Below are 15,940 nucleotides of genomic sequence, written 5' to 3'. Positions count from 1 at the left end.
TGGTGGCTGGAGCACCAGCATCCATTCTGGGCCATGAGGATGAGAGCCAGGGACTAAAGATGACGTGTCAGAAAGACAAAAGGAGCCCGAGTCCCTGACAGCATGACAATGGCGCTACCATTGTACAGGCCTGCACTATCCCGCTCAGCGCTTCTCTACCTCTTTCACTTGAGACAATAAATCCCTAATTTGTTTAAGGCACTGTTATCAGTAAAAAGCAGTTAGGGGTACAGTCCCTAAATAGCACATTCAGATTTAATTTCTCACTAGAAAAATGGAATAAAATTTGTTCGAAGTTTGTTTTGGGGGTGGAGGAATATATGCTTTTGTTTTTTAAACAATAAAAGCAGTATGTTCTCCTTATTTATCAGGAGGCCAAGTTCAGCAAGAGCCAGGCTCACTGTCACAGGGTGAGGAGCCCACGGGCACCTGCTCATCCACCTGACTTGGCTCCTCAGCTCTCTGGTCTGTGAGCTGCGAGTGGGGTGAAGAGAGAGATTCTCGGGGCGTCTGCGTGGACTGGGGCTCACCTTACCCTGGAGAGTGAGTCTGCATTTCTGTCTGTAGTACCAGGCAGGCCGGTGTGAGGTACCCTCTGAATTTGGGGTAAAACTGGGTGTGGTGTAGATGGGCCCAGTTACCAGAATTTAGCCCAGTGCCCTTAACCCTTGCTCCCAGTTGACCCCACCTAGAGAAACCATGCCCAGGGCATTTCAGACTGGGATATGCCAGGCTTCTCCTACTCACCGTCAGACACGGCCCCCCGTCACTTCCTCCAGAAAAGTCCCAGCTCCCTTCCCGGGCCCCTCACCCCACCTGACTTGGCTCCTCAGCTCTCTGGTCTGTGAGCTGCGAGTGGGGTGAAGAGAGAGATTCTCGGGGCGTCTGCGTGGACTGGGGCTCACCTTACCCTGGAGAGTGAGTCTGCATTTCTGTCTGTAGTACCAGGCAGGCAGGTGTGAGGTACCCTCTGAATTTGGGGTAAAACTGGGTGTGGTGTAGATGGGCCCAGTTACCAGAATTTAGCCCAGTGCCCTTAACCCTTGCTCCCAGTTGACCCCACCTAGAGAAACCATGCCCAGGGCATTTCAGACTGGGATATGCCAGGCTTCTCCTACTCACCGTCAGACACGGCCCCCCGTCACTTCCTCCAGAAAAGTCCCAGCTCCCTTCCCGGTGCCCCTCACCATCGTTTCGGCTGTCACATTGTAGAGGAAGTGGGTGTGGCTCTCCTCCTCGTTGGTCCAGGAGCAGGGACGAGGACTGACGCAGTCATGCATCCCAGCTTCCCTTGCAACTAACGCAACCAAGTAACTGAGTTCTACCCAAGGGGAATGTGAGCAAAAGGAACCCCACACCCTTGCACAAACCTAGGAGGCACGTTCACAACACAAAGAAGCTGTGAGAAGCGAGGATGCTGCCAGCTCAGGTGGAAGAGGCTGGCTCTGCCCGAGCCCACTTGCTCTGAAGAGACTGGATGTTGGGATGGACAACAGCGAGACCGAATCTGACCATGGGACTGACCGGCAGCCTCTGCAGCAGCTGGCCCGAATGGTCAGGACGTGGTCAATGACGCCAGCGCTCCTATTGTTATGTATCTGCCTCCAACTCAGGACCCACCAGAGGGGGTCAAACATGCCCGCCACCCAAGCACATGGGATGTCCTGCCTCTAATCAGGCCGCCTGCAGCTTGCCCCTGCCACGCCTCCTTCAGGGCACACAGAAATCTTGGCGCAGACGCCTTGCTATCGCAGCTCTGAGTCGCAGGCGCTCTGGCTCTCCTCTGGGTGGTCGCCATCATTTCTGCGCTCCCTCCTGCTGAGTGCAAGGCAGAGAGCTGAGCACTGGGGTGGAGGGAGCCAGCATCTCTGCTACTGTGGAAGCACCATGCATCCTGGACTGGCAGTGAGAGAGAAACACACTTCTCACTGCACGCACGCACGCACACACACATGCACGCACACACGGACACACGAATAGTTGGACCTTGTGCAAGTTTGCCCTGGGGAGGCCTGGGCGAAAGGGTACATTTGTACTGGAATAAGAATCAGATTTTGCTGAGCAGATTCATGTACACCAGGTATCACTGATTTAAGCTAGGATTTCCAAGGTACTTGAGCATCTTTCATTTGCATACAATGATCCCTGTGCTAATTACCGTAGACTCTGACCCACTCATTAATGAAGGAGGCTGCTTAGCCCGGGTGGTCTGAGAATGCTTGGAATGCAAAGGAATGAGGCTGCCTGTGTGCACACAAGCTCGGAATGTTCATCCACTCGGACGGGATTCTCCCCAATCCGGATAAATAAGCAAATCTCACCAGCTCTTCCTGGGGGTTTTCTTGTGTCCCAGTGCCATTCTGTCTTCCTTTGGCTACAGCTTTGGCCGCCATGTGGACCAGGATCAACGGACACCAATACCTTTGAAGGAGGAATGTGATGACAACTCATTAATGTCCACGTACAGCCCATTCCTCAGGCCACTGGAGGTCCAGGGCCCCAGCTTCGGGAGGCAGTGGCTCGCACTGACCTCGCTGTCCCTTCGCCGCGCCTGCGGGGATGCACAGAGGGGTCAAGCTCCCAGGACTGGCTTCTGGGTACCCGGTCTCAGTATTTACCTCCTGTAATATGCGTGGGGCAGGAAGAGGGGCTGAGACACAGAACTGATGTCTTCTGTGTCCTACAGTCTTTTGAGCCAGCCTCCTTTACAGGGACTCCATGATGCCGGGTGGAGCAGACAAAGCAAAGTGCCCTGGGGTTCAGCACTTTCCCGGTGCCTGTGGGCACAATGGAGCCCCCTGGGAAGTGTCCCAAAGTGCAGTTCCTTGGGGCACCCTGTCCATGCCTCCAGGCCCCCAGCATCCATCCACCCGCTCACACATTCACCCATCAAACCCGCTCACACATTCACCCATCAAACATTTGCTGTGCCTACTACGTCTCAGCCAGCGACCAGCTGTACCCTCAAGACAGTCATGTGAACAAACAATGATGATCTCACCTGATAAAAGCTGTAACTGAGATGTGTACAAACTACCAAGTGAACACAAACAGCGGGCAGAGAACTCAGCTTGGTTGGGGTAGGTCCCACAAATATCCAGCAAGGAACACGAGTGAAGTCTGATGGGAGCATGGGGTTTCCAGTAGCTGGAGACATGGGGCAGGGGGGACAGTCCAGCCAAAGGCATGACAGAGTCAAGAAAAGGCCCATAGGTCTGTGCGGTGGAGCAGAGGGTGAGGGGGGAGAAGCAGGAGATGACCTAGAAACTGTCACCTGGGGTCACCTTGGCACCACTTGAACTTTATTCTGAGGTCACCCAAAGCTGGGCTGATACCCATGCACCGGGGGCCAGGCAGAGGATTAAATCTGTGGGGAGGGCCAGGTGGGGACTGGAAGGCCGGGAGCAGCCTTTTGCTGCACGCTGGAGTGCAGGCTCTGTGTAGCCAAGCTTCCATTAAAAATAAATCCGACATCCGTATTTTTATATGAACCCTCCCAACTTTTAAATGTTAGAAATTATTTCAAAATATCACGCTGGCCTAGCAAATGCATATCTGGTGTCCTCTCAGCCCCTGGGCCCCTAGTTTGGCACTTGAGATGCACAGCTTCAGCAGAGCGGTACAGCCAGACTTCTGCTTCAGCAACATGGCCCTGCAGACCTGAGTGACGTTTCTGCCCCAGCTCCGCCAGCAAGGACTTCCTTTCCCGTCTCCTCCTGCACCGCTCCCTCCCTCCCAGCCCACCGGACCAGCCCGCCCTGCCTGGAGGGAGGCCCTGAATGAATGAGTTGTGCTCCTACCCAGAGAAGAGCCAGTGTTCAGGACACGAGGGAGCCGTATTTATTTCACATGGACAAGCATGTTCTGTTGCATGCTGAACATGAAAGCTCGCGTGAGGCAAGTACCCGTAACAGCAGAATTATGTGCTTTTGTCCACAGGGAGCAGGGAGAGTCACCAAGCGTTCTTCGAAGACTGCCACCTTCGAGCAGGGCTGAGGCCTCAGCCTTAGAAAGCTCCGGTTTATTCCCTCATCAGAGGGTCCGTCTCCTCGCAGTGGCCAGGGGGCGCGTCCGCTCTGCGTCTCTTGATGAGCTGCTAAGGGCCGGAGGACGAGGACAGTGCCCCATGCCTCCAGCCAGGGAGAGGAAAGCTCAGAGGGAAATACATGACACGCAGAATTAGCAAGCTCACTCTGGGGGGGACAGTGACAAGGACAGACCGCTGTGCTCACAGCAACAGAGCCATCACCACGGGTAACAGCGAGCAGAACGGGAAGATCCACTCTTCCTAAAGCAGCTTCCCGAGGCAGCCTACGGGCCGGAGGGCAATGATTCGGAATTGGCTGGAAGTGCCAGAAGCAGGTCAGTGTTGCCTGGGCAGACGGGGGAGAGCTTCGCCCGGGCTGGGCTCCCTGGTTCCAGGATGATGGAGTCCCAGCTGGGGAAGGCGCTGGAGCCCAGCTCTGTGGGGGGAGAGGGTCACAGGCCCCTGGAACAAACCCGTGGCACAGACCCACAGAGACCTGGCCTGTCCGAGGCCTATTCCCACCGGAAGTCCTGCCCGACCGTCTCATAGAACTTAATGTTGTGAGGTCTATAAAACTCCCGCAGCTGGTCTATGACCTCGGGGTCGATCTGCACGTGAGCCCTGCCCTTGGACTTGCCCAGACACCGCGGCAGGAGGCTTGCCTCTGTCCTTTTCAGGCAGGGGAAGCCCTTGGTCTTGTTGAAGTAGAAGTGCTTGTCGGTGAGGAACCTGCGGATGCCCAGGAAGTCCTGCACCCGCCCCATCTCGCCCGCGGGGTCGGTGATGAGCCGCTCACCGCTCACAAAGTGGATCTGCGTGCGGGGGAAGTAGCGCAGCCAGCCCTCCAGGTGCAGCGCGTACAGGCCGATGCGGATGGCGTTCCAGGACACGTCCACCAGGCCCAGCGTGCGGTTCCGGAAGGACAGGCCCTCGAAGGTGGGGATGTCGGGCTTCTTGGACAGCGTCTGGGTGTAGTCGGAGATGGCGCGGGTCACCGGGTTGCGCACCACCACGATCAGCTTGGTGTCCCGCGACATGTTGAAGATCCGCCGAGGGGCCTCCTGGGTGACGAAGTAGCTGGGCGTCTTCTCCAGCGTGATCTGGCTCTCCAGCGTGCGGGGCATGAGGCTCCTGCGGGCAGAGCAGCAGGTCAGACAGGGCTGCGGGGTGGGATGGGGTGGGGGTGCGGGTCATTTCCCTGCTCCCTGCTCCCAGCTCCCTATTGGGGCACCTCTCTCCTCTGTGGCCTCTGAGGCTCACCTGCTCTCACTTTATCGCTTGTTGATTTTTTTAGTCTTTAACCAGTTTGCTTTAAGACAGGAGGCGTCCGTCAGCATGGGTTAAATAAGTGATGGAACAGCCAGTTAGTAGAGTAAGCAGAGCTATGTGTACTAATGCAGAGTGATTTCCAGGATACAGCACTAAATGAAAACAGGCACCTTCATCCAGGGAAACTGACAAATGCAGTGGATTCTGGGGAGAGGCAGGGAGGGGTCAGGGATGAAAGAGAGTGACTTTTATTGTATAACCTTGTGCACTGCTTGAAATTGTTAATGTGGTTATTACATATTCAAAAGTTACAGAGGAACCCTGGCCAGTTTGGCTCAGTGGATAGAGCATCGGCCTGCAGACCAAAGGGTTGCGGGTTCCATTCCAGTCAAGGGCATGTACCTCAGCTGCAGGCTCCTCCCCTGCTGGGCCCTGGTCAGCTCGTGCAGGAGGCAACCAATCGACGTGTCTCTCTCACATCGCTGCTTCTCTCTGTATTTCCCTCTCTCTTCCACTCTCCCTAAAAACAAAACAAAACAAAACAAAACAAAAACCCAATGGAAAAATATCCTTGGAAAGGATTACAAAAGAAAAAAAAAAAGATACATAGGAAGGCACCGAATATTGTTCTGGCAAAAGAGACTTCTCTAAATATGTTAGAAAATCTCTTTTGGGGAAAAGGCTGGTTTTGTAAATATAGCAAGTATTTTAGAAATGAGTTCTAACCACTATGCTGCATACCTGAAACTAATCCTGTATAAAGAGATGATAATATGCAAATTGACCATCACACCCTCGCACAAGATGGCCGCCCCATGTGGTCACAAGATGGCCGGCCGCCACAAGATGGCCGGCAGGGGAGGGCAGTAGGGGGTGACCAGGCCTGCAGGGGAGGGCAGTTAGGGGCAACTTTTGTGCACCGGGCCTCTAGTCCTATATAATAAAGAGATAATATGCAAATTGACCGTCACACCCTCGCACAAGATGGCCGCCCCCATGTGGTCACAAGATGGCCGCCACAAGATGGCCGGCAGGGGAGGGCTGTTGGGGGTGACCGGGCCTGCAGGGGATGGAGGGCAGTTAGGGGTGACCAGGCCAGCAAGGGAGGGCAGTTGGGGCAACCAGGCTGGCAGGGGAGGGCAGTTAGGGACGACCAGGCTGGCAGGGGAGGGCAATTGGAGGCAACCGGGCCAGCAGGAGAGGGAAGTTGGGGCAACCAGGCCAGCAGGGGAGGGCAGTTGGGGGCGATTGGGCCAGCAGGGGAGGGCAGTTGGGGGGTGACTGGGCCTGCAGGGGAGGGCAGTTAGGAGCAACCAGGCTGGCAGGAGAGGGAAGTTAGGGTGATCAGGCTGGCGGGGAGGGCAGTTGGGGGCGATCAGGCCTGCAGGGGAGGGCAGTTAGGGGCGACCAGGCCGGCAGGAGAGGGAAGTTGGGAGCGACCGGGTCAGCAGGGCAGGGCAGTTGGGAGCGACCGGGTTGGAAGGGCAGGGCAGTTGGGAGTGACCGGGTCGGCAGGGCAGGGCAGTTGGGAGTGACCGGGTTGGCAGGGGGGCAGTTAGGCGTGGATCAGGCTGGCAGGGGAGTGGTTAGGGGGTGATCAGGCTGGCAGGCAGAAGTGGTTAGGAGCAATCAGGCAGGCAGGTGAGCAGTTGGGAGCCAGCAGTCCCCGATTGTGAGAGGGATGTCCGACTGCCAGTTTAGGCCCGAAGGGTCCCAGATTGGAGAGGGTGCAGGCTGGGCTGAGGGACAATCCCCCACCCCCAGTGCATGAATTTCATGCACCGGGCCTCTTGCATAAAATAATATTGAATATCAACTGTAATTGAAATAAATAAGTAAGTAAAATAAAAGTGTCCCTCATCACTAAATTAACTGAGAACAAAACAGAAATTCTCAGCACTTTCTGTTTTGAAAAGAGAAGAGAGAAAGCGTTCTGATGCCTTTTCCTGCTGAACTCCTTCCCTGGGAGGAGCCTGAAGCAGCGCAGAAGCCCTGGCCAGTGGGGCCTCGCAGAAGCTGGGCCGCACCTCTCGCGGCCCCACTTTACTCTCCTGGCCCTGCCTGAGGGTCTCGGAGATGGTGATGGACCTCCTCCCCAGCTGTGTCTCTTTCATACCTTCATCCCTGGCTCCATATCATGACTTCTGTCTGGATGTCATGTGTTACCTTAAACTAGCTTTTCTAATGCTGGCTACACATTAGACCACCAAGGGATTAAAAAACATACAGATGCCTGGGCCCATCTGGGACCTCTGGTTAAAGCTATCCAGGGTTGAATATTTTTAAAGCTCCTCAGATGGTTCCAACAGAAAGCTAACACTATGACTGACCAATCCCCAAAGCATTCATCTTCATTCCTCTGGAATATAGACTCCTGGTTCCTAGTCCTCTTCGTCCCAGACCCCATCAGCATCCCTACTCAATGACCTGACTTCAGAGTCCTTTGACTAAATGTCTCCATTTTTTCTTCTCTTTTAGCAGTTCTTACTCCTGGCCATTCCTTGGGTCTTGTCATTGGAATTGCCCTAATTCTGAAATGGTTCACTGTGACATTCCACTCTAGGAAAATGTAGTGGGTTGAATGATGACCCTCCGAAAGATGTATCCGCTCAGAACCTATGAATGGGACCTTATTTGGAAAAAGTCTTTGCAGATGTAAGCTGAGGATCGTGAGAAGAGATCATCCTGGTTTGGGTGGGCCCAAAGTCCGATGAGGAATATGCTTATAAGACAACAGAAGGGGGAGGAGAGACACACAGAGAAGAAGGCAATGTAAAGACAAAGGCAGACCATGGGATGATATAGCTACTCGCCAAGAAACGCCAAGGAAACGAATGGACTGCAACCTTATTTCTTTATGCATTTACCACAGTATCAAACTCATTATACCCGATCTTCAAATTCATCTATGATCTTCTTGATTTCACTTTCTTGCATACCTTCTCTGGACCCAATGAACAATCATTTCAGTTTCTTCTTCCTCTTCTTCTTCATCCTCCTCATCATCATCCTCGTCATCATCAATTTCCTGTACCACTTGCTCTTCCAGTCCCTAATAAGGCATCCTCCCAGCCTTTCATCATCTCTGATTCTGTCTCTGGGTTGCCAAACAGCAGGAGAGAAAACTGCTGACCCTGGCAACTGGATCCTTCCTATGGCTACTAATTCCATCTTCACTTGAGCCTCAACACTGCTCAGTAATTTGGTAAATTTGTTTTTACAGCCCCATTGTTATTCTTCAGAGTAGGTGTTCCAAATCCTCACCATAAGCACCCACCCTTAACACACAACCAGTCACCCACTGCACCAGGAAGACATAAGCCGCCATACCTTCAACTTTCCTCTCCTCTATCCTGAAACTATAGCCCACACCGATCCTGCACCCTCCCGCTGGTCTCCGAGGAGAGGCAGGCAGGAGCTCCCTGTCCACCGGCACTCTCAGGTCTCTTCCTCTGCTGCCTGCCCTGCAAGCCTGCCTGCTAGCCCCGGGGACTCCCAGAGTCACTGCGCAACAGATAGGCAGATACAACTGATATTTTGCTTCCAGGCCCAATGTTTATAATGAACCACGTGAGCTGAAAGTCTTCATAGTATTTATTAACACCGAGAAGGCCACTTCTTAATCGGCTATCGTTACTAGCTAACAGTCACATACACTTGAATCTTCTGGCCAGCTTTTCTTATACACCTGGCTATGTTACATTATGGCCTTGGAATACACTGTAATTATATGCTGGCCTTTATGATAGTAGGCAGATACAACTGATATTTTGCTTCCAGGCCCAGTGTTTATAATGAACCGCGTGAGCTGAAAGTCTTCATAGTATTTATTAACACCGAGAAGGCCACTTCTTAATCGGCTATCGTTATTAGCTAACAGTCACGTACACTTGAATAGAATCTTCTGGCCAGCTTTTCTTATACACCCGGCTATGTTACATTATGGCCCTGGAATACACTGTAATTACATGCTGGCCTTTATGATGAGAGTAGGCAGAATTACCTGAATGTGAGAGTACATTTAAATTTAAGGACTTTCCAACTCGATGTGGGTTATTGATATAAAGGCAATCCCCCAAACACAAATAAGTCGACTTGACAAGCCATGAAACAGATTTCCCTTGAAAACACTGAAGAATTCCCGAGAGGAGGTGGGGACACAGCATTTCCCCAGCTTATGGGACTAATGGGCGATGGACTTTGCCACGAGCACTGTTGCCCTTGGGAAATTTCGGCCTATCCCAGGGGTCTTCAGAGCATCCCGCCACCCCCTGGCTTTGAACTGAAGCGAAGCTCCGTGTCTCTAGTTCCTAATGGCCTGTCAGCTGCAGTGTCTCCCTCCCTCACAAACACGAAGGGAAAACAGACACCAGGCTGCAAACAGCACCGCACGGCGTCGTGCCATGGGCCAACCGGCTCCTGTGCGCTTCACATATTCCCTCTCCCCCGGAGACACCCTCACGTGGTATGTCTGCGCGGCACTGGCACAGAGCGCCGAGCCTGTGGGAGGGGAGCGCGCAGAGCCTGGGTGTGTGTCTGTCTCCCTGCTCTTGCACATGTGGGCCGGGGAGTACACTTTTCCTTAAGGCTCGTTTTTCCTCTTCATGTCGTTGTTTAAATTTCGCTTACTTGCTTCCAGCTGCTAGCACACAGCTGAATTTTTCTCTCACCCTATTACTGTCTTAAGCTTCCACCTCCTTTATTTTCTATGTAGCTTTGCAAAAATTACTGTAATGGTCTGACACTCATCCTTTGGACTTACCTCCCACCTGTTATTTTAACCTGCTCAGCAACAATTTCTCTACATCTGACATGAGCCCCTGATTTTATTTGAGGAACCACCACTCCTGCTTTGGATAAAATCTTGATGGGCCAAGGGTGGGTGCATGAATGAAGTTGTGTCGTAAAGACTAACAATGGGCCATCAAGACTGAAATGTTTGGACTGAACCTTCCCACCAGGTATAGGGGCCTGGAAAAGCCTCCTCATCAGCTTCTCTTAGCAAATCCCTGCAGCGATCTTGGTTCTGGCCCTGGATCTTCCACTTTCGTCTGCATTCTCTGAGTTATGACACCTCCTTCCCAAAAGGTATTTGCTACTTTAAGTTAGTCCCAGTTGTAGCTGTTGCTTGCAACCCAGGAACCTAACTTACCCGGCTTCCTCCCTGTGGGAGCTATGCTCAGCCCACTGGAATGTAAACTCCACGAGGCCAGGGTGCACCTTCCCTACATCTACGTCCCCAGGGTCTACCATAGTCCATGACACAAGTAAGGGCTCCATCAATATTGTTGGGATTACAATGAAACCAACAACCAGTCTAACCCAGTTATGTGCTGAAACCCTCACTCCCTTTTCCAGTTCCCCACACACTCAGGCCTCTGGACCTGCCCACATGGGTGTTCCCACTGCTCACCTTGCATGTGATCTTCCTGGAGGAGCTCATTCCTTCCCAGGCCTCCCACCCCCGCCTGTGAGATGCCAACTCGTGCGTCTGCAGCAGCAGCTCCAGCCTCCCCATGCCCTGGGCTGGGATGCCCAGCTGTCTGTGGACTGGGTACCCTGCCTCGGCAACGGAACTTGCCATTTTCCTCCCCAACTCACGTCTCTCCTTTGCCGGTTTCTACAGATGACATCACCATAAATCCACTCGGAGAGCAGAGAAACCTACTCACTCTTGACTCCTCCTCACATCGCTCTCTCATTCTCACAGGCTTTCCCTCCCCAAATTTTTTCAGGTCTCCCCTCAGGCTCTTGTCATCTCCTCCTCCGACAAGAGCTTTCTCTCTGACCTCCATGCTTTCATCCTCTCCTCCCTTTTATCCATCCGTTTTCCGTGTCCACTAGAGAAATCTTTCTAAAGCAAATGCAATCTTGTCAGCTATCAATTCCTCTTTTGGATAAAGTCCGAGTTCTCCGACTTGGTCTCGAGGCCAGTGCCTACCTTTCCAGAATTAATCTCTAGCTATTTCCTGGCAACCAATGCCCACGGCACGCTGAACACAAAGTCTCGCTCTTTCATGTGGTTTGCACTTGCTGAGGCTTTTGTTTTTATCCTCTCAGCCTCGGGATCATCTTTCTCGCCTCCCTCACTGTGGGGAACCTTGACTCACCTTTCCAAGTCTAAACCGGAAGTCACATGCTCTGTGAGCCCTTCTGTGTAGTGTCATGGCCCTCTGTGCCTCCAGCTTCGAGGACCCTGTCCCACTGTGTGGAACCTATTAGCTATGCATCCATTTATAGCAACAGGTCCTCAGTGACTGGGCGTGTTTCTTACTCATTTTTGCCCTCCTAGCGTAATACCAGGCATACCGCAGGCGCTCAACCAATTGATCAGAGACCCGTGTCAAAGGCACTGAGAGGTCATCAAAATTAGCCTCTTCTTGGCGTTCTGACTTTGGGCGGAGGAAGGACTCAGCAGACAGTGCCGGGAGGGTGTCAGTGTGCCACTGCTCAGATCTCACCGTGGCCACGGTGCTCAGGCTCACAGAGGGGAGTCCACGCTCCAAATATAAGAAGGCCAAGTAGATGTCAAAGAACAGGCCTTGTGCCATCTCTGCCTTGCTGTCTGCACACGTCCCTTGGCCAAGGCTCCCCCTGGTGTTCAGGACAGGGCTGTGGTTGCTCTGCGTGTGGCTGGGAGGGAGGTGGTGGGCGAGTCAAGCTGCACACTGGGTCCACCTGGAGGGCTTCGAAGATGTGCAGGTGCCGGCGCCCATGCCAGACTCATTAAATCAGAACCTCTGGGCTGGACACGAGGCCTGGGCACCTGCAGCTTTAAAGCTCCCCAGATGCTCCGAGCGGCCACGGAGCTAAGAACCGGGGTTGCGCGCTGAGTGCTCCCTTAGCCACTCAGCCTTTAAAACAGTTGTCTGAGCATCACCCTGGCCTGCCCCAGAGAAATAGGGTCCCAGGCCCCTTCCCTGTACATTCGGGCTCAATGGCTTTGGGGTGCAGTCCAGGACCCTCTATTTTTAACCCCTCTTCCCCCCACCTCCCCCCCCGCCATGATTCTTAGGATCAGAGAAGCTTGGGAAGTGCAGCCGTGTAAGGTGCACTCGCAGGAACACGATGGTAGCCTTTACTGTCTATCAAATACCGTTTGCATGTCTCTCTCTGCCCAGCCCCGCCCTGGCCGTAGCTGAAGAGCTCCAAGAGAATAGGGTTGGTCTGTCTTAGACACGGCTGTGTTCTTAGCACCAAGGAGACGATGGGCACTTAGTAGGGCTGCAGTAAATATCTGTTGAAGGGAAAACACAAAGGCAAGGCCTTCGTCTGGCACAAAGAAGCAGCAGCACATGGTGTGTGCCAGAGGAGATGTGTGCCCGTCCCCATGCCACAGCCCGCAGCCCATCTTCTTCCTGAGGGAGAATCACAGGCTTCCTGCGGCCCCACCAACAAAAGAAAACACCCTACTACGTCCTTGTCAGCTTGGAAATGACGGTTCTGACCCACCCAGTGGGGCAGAGACGGCTCCCGTGGCCACCCCTCTGCACAAGGGACGCCCTGCGCACCTGTGAGCCCGGGGCCGGCGCGGGCAGGTCTCCTGGGAGCCTGCAGGGCGGGCTCACCTGAGCGTGATCGCAGGATTCTCGGGAAGATCCTATTTTCTGCTAAATCTGCACGCCCCACGGATGTGTTCAGGAAGACCTGGCTGCCTGGGGGCTCTTTAGTGACTCATTAGCTCCTAACCCGGTAAGCAGTCTCCAGGGGGGCAATTAGGAGCAGGAGAGGAGGGAAAGGCTTTATTGCAAGAAACAGGTTCTGAAAACCAACCCTGCTCACCCCCACATGCTGAGGCGGGTGCAGCCCCTCTGTCCTCAGCCCCACATCCTTACACTTCCCTGACCCAGAGCAAAACACCAGGTCCCAGCTTGAGCGGCAGCCATAACCCTTTCCTGCTCACAGGAAAGGCCTAACCGGGACTTACGTGGCTCTCCTTACTCTGGCCCATGGCCCCCCGGGCTCTGGCCACACTGGACTATTCAGAATTCCCCAATTCTGCATTTTTCATGCTAAGAGACTTTTGACCTATTGTGTGTTTTGGGTGGAGCCCTTTGTAGCCTGTTAGGCAAAACTTCTCTCAGCTCTTAGCTCATTATCACCTCCACCAGGAAGCCTTTCCTGACTGCATCTTAACGATCGACCCCCTTCCCGGAAGAGTTAGGCATTTGTCACCCCTGTGATTCCACGGTGCCACTGCAGACTCTCCCCTGGTTCACACATTACCTGCATCTATTGTCGCCCTGGAGTGCAAGGTCACAGAGGCCGGGGATCCTGACTGTCCCGCCCCCATGCTGACAGGGCCTGTCTGTGCCTGGTATGTGCTCACTGAACACGCATTTGCTGAGGATGGAAAGAGAAGCCGGGGTAGTCTGTCCTCAGGGAGTCAATGGCATGTGAACCTTGGGGGGTGGGCCCCTTTCCGGTGTGAGCAGCAGAGGCACTCAGCTCCCACAGCATGGGGGCCCGTCCTCTGGCCGTAGGGTGAGCTGCACCCGGTGCGGGCAGGCGCCCAGGCCCCTGCGCTGGGAGCTGGCTTTCCCAGAGAACGCCCGGAAACAGCGGGCACACGCCCAGCTGCCTGCGTCCCAGTCGTTTGGTCTCCCCACCTGGCCAGGCTGCTCAGCCCGGTTGTGTGAGGGGAGCTGATGGGGGTGTGAGGACACAGTCCCCTCCCTGCGGTGTCCAGCCAGTTTGTCCAGACCCTGGCATGCCCCTGGGGGTGATGGTGACAAGACAGAGTGGCCCCAGGCCTGCCTGTGCGACCGAGGCCCGGTGGGCCGGTTCCTCCCGGAGCGCCCACTGCCTCCTCCCCCGCCTGTGCGGTAGGCTTTGTCCGGAGCCGGTCCGGTGACAGACAGACACTAGAAAGGGATCCTCCCTGCACGACGGAGGCACACAGAGACGGCGGGGGTAGTGGGCCACTCAGTGCCGGGGGTGAGCAAGGGACGTAGATCCGAGAGACCGGAGTTTGAGTTCCGTTGCTCAGTAAGCAGAGACATGGCACAGCTTACGGCACGAACAGGCCTCACCCAAGCTGTCACAGATGGCAGGAGCCAGACCAGGAAGACACATACGACATGATCTCACTTAGAGGTGGCATCCATGTGTCGCACTCAGAGCTAGAGAGTGGAATGGTGGCCGCCAGGGGCTGAGGCGTTGGGGAATGGGGGAGATGCTGGCCAAAGGGTACAAACTCTGTGATAAGGTGAGTAATCTTATATCTGGGGTCTGATGTACGGTACGAGTGGCTGTCATTAAGAATACTGTATTATATACTTGAAAGTTGCTGAGAGACTAGATCTTTACCGTGGTAACTTTGTGAGGTGATGAATATGTTGATTAACTTGATGTGGCAGTCATTTCTCAAGGTGTAGTATATTACATCATCATGGTGTATATCTTTAAAGAGCGGGCACACAGCATCTATCAGCCACCCCCACGGTCGCTATGGCCGAACGCTCGTGTTCCTGCACATCACGTCCTTGCCCTAGCCCCCAGGTGGTGGTATTTGGGGGAGCCATGAGGGTGGAGCCCTCAGGAATGGGCTTCGTGCCCTTCTAAGAAGAGACATGAGAGCGATGAGCTCTCCCCTCTGCCATGTGAGGGCGCAGCAGGAAGGCAGCCGGCTGCAAACCAGGAAGACAGCCTCGCCAGGGACCCAATCGGCCGGCACTTTGGTCTTGGACTGGCAGCCTCCAGACTGTGAGAAATAAGCTGGTCTTGTTCGAGCCACTCAGTCTGTGGCGTTTTTGTTACAGCAGCCCACGCTGGCTGAGGCACGGCATTGGCGCCCCGGACAGAAACAAGCTACAGCTACATCTGTGCAGTGGCTGTGCTCAGCTCTGCCACGACCCACCCTGCTCAGTCTCACGCTGACTCAGTGAAGCCCGCACCGTCCCCAGGCCCGACTGTGGGCTCTGGGAACTGGGACACGCAGAACGACAGCCAGTCCCAAAGCAACACAGCAAGTCGCAAAATCTGGATTCGAGTGTGACTGTCGCAGTAGAAGGTAACGTGAGAATGTGAAATCAGTCCTGGGACAAGGGCAGCCTTTCCAAGCAGGAGACAAAATCACGGAGAAAAAGACTGAACCGTTAGATTACAGAGCAAACGTGAGTCTCTGGGATGGTAAGAAAAATAAAAGAAAATGGCTAGCTGGAAAAGTATCTGAGAAACAAAGGATAATTTCAGATATATTTTTTTCAAAGTTCTTGCAAATCAGTAAGAAAAGGAGAAACAGCCGGTGGACTAGGAACATATGCCGAGAAGATTAATAGAAAAAGAGCTGTGAGTGGGAATAAACATATGAAAGGCACTCCATCTCTCTTAAAACCAAAGAAATGCAAATTAAAACCCACCATGAATATTATTCACCTATAATAATGGAAAATATATTTTGAAATATAGGGTGTCCCAAAAATGTACACACACATTGAATAATGATAAAGGCTGTGTATATTGAAATACATTTCATTTTCAAAATTGAGCTCTCAGCTATGAAAGTGTGTATACTTGATTGGGACACCCTGTATTATAACCGTTATTGCTGGCAGGAGTGTGTAGAACTCACTCTTCAATATTGGTAGCAGCATAACTCAACTCAGTCTTGAGGAGGGAAATTCGATATTATCTACCCAAATG

General features: G+C 53.5%; 1 protein-coding gene across 1 annotated transcript; it reads right to left on the bottom strand.

Moving 5' to 3' along the window:
- Positions 1 to 3,824: 3,824 nt before the first annotated feature.
- Positions 3,825 to 13,589, bottom strand: HS3ST2 (heparan sulfate (glucosamine) 3-O-sulfotransferase 2). Its single transcript, XM_014530006.1, has 3 exons — positions 13,523 to 13,589; positions 12,393 to 12,510; positions 3,825 to 5,158 (listed from the first exon to the last, which is right to left on the bottom strand). Exons 1-3 carry the CDS (start codon positions 13,587 to 13,589, stop codon positions 4,540 to 4,542), a joined length of 804 nt encoding a protein of 267 aa, XP_014385492.1. The 3' UTR covers positions 3,825 to 4,539.
- Positions 13,590 to 15,940: the final 2,351 nt, after the last annotated feature.

Source organism: Myotis brandtii, unplaced genomic scaffold (assembly GCF_000412655.1).
Source record: "Myotis brandtii unplaced genomic scaffold, ASM41265v1 scaffold707, whole genome shotgun sequence".
Taxonomy (NCBI): domain Eukaryota; kingdom Metazoa; phylum Chordata; class Mammalia; order Chiroptera; family Vespertilionidae; genus Myotis; species Myotis brandtii.
The sequence above is the reverse complement of the archived record's forward strand: the minus strand, read 5'-3'. Positions and strand labels throughout refer to the sequence as shown.